The sequence below is a fragment of the Cupressus sempervirens genome, chromosome 10, assembly GCF_028749045.1.
Source record: "Cupressus sempervirens isolate cs-2001-9-10 chromosome 10, ASM2874904v1, whole genome shotgun sequence".
Classification (NCBI taxonomy): domain Eukaryota; kingdom Viridiplantae; phylum Streptophyta; class Pinopsida; order Cupressales; family Cupressaceae; genus Cupressus; species Cupressus sempervirens.
The window spans coordinates 857190923-857195847 of NC_143127.1; the positions used below are offsets into that span (position 1 = coordinate 857190923).

Genomic DNA, 4925 nt, shown 5'->3' on the forward strand with positions numbered 1-4925 from the left:
CTCTTGAAGCTTTTCTTCTATGGATATATCTTTGTTTGTAAGAGAAGACCTCTATTTTGACCATGGTCTTGTAGATACTTGTCTCGGGAGGGTGAGATTTGACCTGATATCTTGCCAGCACTCTCATCCAGTATCTCCAATCCAGTCCACTAAGATTGACCAGGTCCTAATCCATAAGAGCTTCTCAAAGATTATTAATGAATAGGTGCTGAAATATTTGAGGGGATGAATTAGTTTTTTGTCTTGATCTTGATGACTTTTGTCTAGTACCAACATCTGAAGTTGATTATGTGTCTCCCTAATCCACATTTCACTTCCAAAGCCCTTAGAGTTCATGTTGACGTTCTATAAGACCAAACACTCTGCCTCTCACATGGTCTTTCCAGTTCTTGAGCCAATTATCACCAATGTGCTTCAACATATTACCAAATTTGCATCCTTTTTGAGTTTAGACCAATCTTGTGAAGAAATAACCTAAAAGTTCAAGAACCAGAAAATAATTAAACCCTCAATAGGATGTGAAAGCTGCACTGTCTGTCTTCTCGAAAGGACTTGACAACATAGAAGTAATTCCCCATCCTACTTAAGGTTATTGATTGGGAAAGGAATAGGAAATTTCGGGACTGAGTATGCTAAATAGCATATGTACCCTGATTATTTTTATGGTGAACTTAATTTCAAGACATAGTATAACATGTTTATCTCTGAAATTTGAGCAGATTCCCAACAGGGAACATTACTGTGGCATGTATCTTTTATGGGCATTTTTAATAAAATCTTACTGAACATGATTCTAGGGTTCACAAGAAAAATTCAATTACTGCATGATTAGACCAACAAGAAGTCAAACATATAGTATTCTTGTTTCAATTTCTGGGCGCTGTCTTTACAAGTTGTTTAATGTCAACCCACGTAATTGTCTCATTGTGCAGGCCATATAATAAGAAAAGTAAAATCATATGACAATCATTAGATGTAGTAGAAGCCTTCAAGAAACAGATCGCAACGAGGAGAAATCCTCATTAACAGTCATGATAAAGCCTTATTCCAATAAACAACCATCCAATATATCAAGCAATAAATGATAGAAATGACGCTTTCAAAGTTATTACAGAGTCATGAGCCCAGTTGCAACGAAGCTCGCAATGATCTAAATAAAGGGAACATGTTACAGAATTGTCCACAACAAAAAGAAGCTCTTATGAAGACATAAGATAATAAAAAGGTTTCCCACAATATGAATGTTGTCCCTCAAAAGATAGTGTCGCAACAAGTAAATGTTGTAGAAGCGATGCCTGCTATATTACAAATGTGAGAACTAGAATACAACCACCAAGAATGTTGAAAATTACATGTCAGTGGAAAAGGAATGAACCCAGACAATACTACAGTTCTTTAAAGAACTTTTCCCTTAGGCAGTCTTGCAAAATCGACAACTGTCCCTCCCTAACTAATACATCTTCATCTAGTTTGTTTACTCTGAGCTTAAGTGTTCCAACTTCAGCGATGAGTTTAATGTTTTGCAAGGTAAGTTGTTCTGCATCTTGCTGAAATCCATTCCTTTCTTCTGAAACTTTGGGTATCTCTGCTCTTAACAACGTCAGTTCTTTCTGACATTCTTCTAAGTCAGTCTGTAAACATTTTATGGTATTTTCCTTCCCTCCAAGCTGTAGATAAAATATATCATAGCATTAGTGCTCATAATCTGAACTAAATATAATGCTCTTCAAAAGTAAGTTAATCTTCCATTTAAGGAACTGTTTGACATCCTAAATATAAACAGTTGAAAGCATGACAACACATACCAGAAGCTCCAAATATTTCTCTTTCTGGTTTGAGAAAGTGAGCCTAGCCTGTAGTCTTTCAATGTTACTCCTCAAAACCTCTTGACTACTTTCAAAAGTTGCAACTTTCTCCTCAGTTTGTTCTACATCAGCCACATTGGAACATAATTTCTCCCGTAGAAGCTTGACCAGTATAGTTTTGGCTTTAAGTTCTTGTTTTAGTTGTTTGAAAACCTCCTCACTCTAAAATAGCAATGAAGAATAATGGTTGATCACAAAAACATGTTAATGAAAACTCCCTAAAATAGCAAAATAAATAACATTAATTACCTCTCTATGTTGTTGTTCCTGTTGATATGCCTCTGGATTTTCTGCATGTTGCTTGAGAGATTCATCATAGGATATACAAGAATTTTCTTTCAAGATTTCTTCTTGCATCCACACACTATTCTTCCAAGATGAAACTTCTTTTTGCAATTGTACATTTTGCTCAGCCAGATCTTGGATCCTCTTTCTCATCTTCCTCTCCTCCGACCTAATTTTTCCCAGCATAGAAGCCCATTCATTTGACCGCCTATCTACCTCCTTTTCTAATGTCTGCTGCAGATCATTCTTCTCACTCTCTAGTATCCTTGTTCGACATTCCATCTCTTCTTCGATCAACCTTAGCGATTTAGTTGCTGAAGATGTTTCTCTCTTGTCGCTGGAAAAGATGGAAGTGGTTGATGAATGACTTTCTCTGTGATGGCGTACTGAATGGGGAGATGACCGCTTCGAATGTGGAGATGAACGCTTCAAATCCCCTCCCCCAGAGATAGTTTCCTTTGGAATAGCAGAAGAATTATCTGCCATCAACTGCTTTTCAAGCGAATTCTCCTTTGGGCTATCGCTTCCCTTCTCCAAACAAGGCGGCCCATCCTTATCAACCCTCTGGCAGGGTAAATTATTACTGATATTGTTGTATGCAGAGACCCGTTTCAATGGAAATAACCTCCGCATCGCTGCAACACTAGCAATCACCTGTAAAAAATAATCCGTGTCATTTTCAAGCCGGAAGTAAACTGAATTATAAAAAGCATAGTCGAACACATTCACACCAAAAGCGAATGGTTACAGCCTCGGCCGTTAGATTTGAAAGATGGCATTATAGTACCAGACAGCACATGAGGACCCTAATGACGGTGAATTCCGGGCGGAGCTTCACACTCTTGCTCGCATCGCTGCTCCACATGGACGACGGGGGCGGCTTGGATCCTGCTCAAACCAGTAAACATATAAACATCAGGAAATATAAGAATACAAAGCTGAAAGAGTATGGCGATGCAGGTGAAGAAACATTGGGGGTTTCAAACATCTTGGCGACAGTTAAAGAGGGTACCAGGTTGAGAAGCGCGACAATGAAGCAAGAATTTGAATAATGAGAAATAAAAGGCACAAAGTAAAAACTAGAGTGAGGAGATATGCACCAGAACATTCGGATAAAACGGAAGCGCTGATATTCTGCTTCTCCTGCAAGTCCCCCGGGTGCAAGACTCCCATGCATAAAAGAAAAACTATGGAAACCACGTGTCTCAGGGTAATCGCATTCATTTTGTTTATGTAATTGCGACCCTTGCCTTGAACCTGTGAGAGGATGAACGGTTAGTTTCAGGAGAAGGATAGCTAAATTGTTCGTATGTATACAGAAATCTCATTGCATACTGATCTATATATCCTGTAATTTTATGAAGCCGTTGCAGCTGTCTTGAATGCGAATTAGGACACCTGTCCTCTTTAATTTCATTCAATTCCGCGGATTTAAATTCTCGGAGGGGCTGAGAAATATTAATGTAGGGACTTAATTTTGCGTAGATACGGAAGGATGGATATGTTGGAGGAGCATTTATACCCTGTTTATCCCTCAATCTTTTTACTGTCAAAAATTATGCAGTATCTAGTTGGAAAATCTTACATAGATTCCCAAACTGAAACTGCATATCTTTTAAGATTGAAGAACTCGTTTCCATACGCGTTCATACACTTCTCCTGTCTTTGCTTTCACCCCACCTGCCCAGACACTCCTCGTGATATCTGCTTCCACAACAGTCAATTCGCGCAATTTTCTCCTCTTCCTCAAATTCGCTGAGGCATATCACACACACTGCTATTTCTTCCATCTGCCCGCGCCTGTAATTCATCACCGTCATCAAAACACTACGTAGAGGAAGAGACACGTCAGGCACTATATTTTCTTCTTTCCCCGCCTGGATGTAGATCATATAAAGTGCCACCATCATCACAATTATATACCCACTTATGACACAGGGCGTGCTCAAAACAGGTGACAAAACAAGTGGGAACAGTATATATAAACAAAAATCAATTCACATTGCAAACAAAACCACAATTTTCAGAAACAAGCCAATCTGTTTTGCTTTGCAATTCTCTCATTTCTTACCACTATAATTACTACATATTTTTGGCAGTCAATCATTCCATAAAACGAATGAAATCCCAACAAATTTGAACAACTATTGGTTACAATAGACAAGAAATCGGATAACAGTTGATAAAACCACATTAATGGTTTCATTCAAATTTCTCTGCAATTGAATATGCGAATTGGGTCGCTGATTATACGCAGATTTTTCTGCTTGGGAGTCAAATATTCTGAGATTTTTGCAGCAAGCTATTTCTGGAGCATTCTCTGCACAGTTCGAACATAACTCTGACGATGTTGGGTGATCTTCCATTGCTTCTTTGCTGTTGATATCTGCCATTAGAATCTTATCTCGAGCAGAAACATGAACAATAAATATCGAATTGAGTGAGAAAAGCAGTGATATGAGTTTGATAAGCAGTGATTTCCCCATTTAGCCCTTTTTGGTAAATGGGATATGGCACTTGTGTTTTTATCTAAAGGTAAAAGTTATTTCATTGTAGACTAGCAATTGTTTGTAGAGAGATAATATCTTTTTAAATATCATAATAATAAAAATTTAAAATTATTTAATATTATTTTAAACATTTAATGTTTCCAAATATGAATAATCGAATATTCACCATAACTATTCCCAATATTTTATTCTTGCAAAGCACTCAACAAAATATTATAAAACTAACTTGAATCAAAAAATCATTTTTATTGCATTTATTATCAAT

The 4925-nt window shown here is 37.4% G+C and overlaps 1 protein-coding gene across 1 annotated transcript; it reads right to left on the reverse strand.

Annotated features, from left to right (window-relative positions):
* Nucleotides 1–1042: 1042 nt before the first annotated feature.
* On the reverse strand, nt 1043–4146 carry LOC149536708 (uncharacterized). The gene is made up of 5 exons (XM_089805723.1): nt 3251–4146; nt 2938–3038; nt 2115–2804; nt 1806–2027; nt 1043–1667 (listed from the first exon to the last, which is right to left on the reverse strand). Exons 1-5 carry the CDS (start codon nt 3372–3374, stop codon nt 1386–1388), a joined length of 1419 nt encoding a protein of 472 aa, XP_089661849.1. The 5' UTR covers nt 3375–4146; the 3' UTR covers nt 1043–1385.
* Nucleotides 4147–4925: the final 779 nt, after the last annotated feature.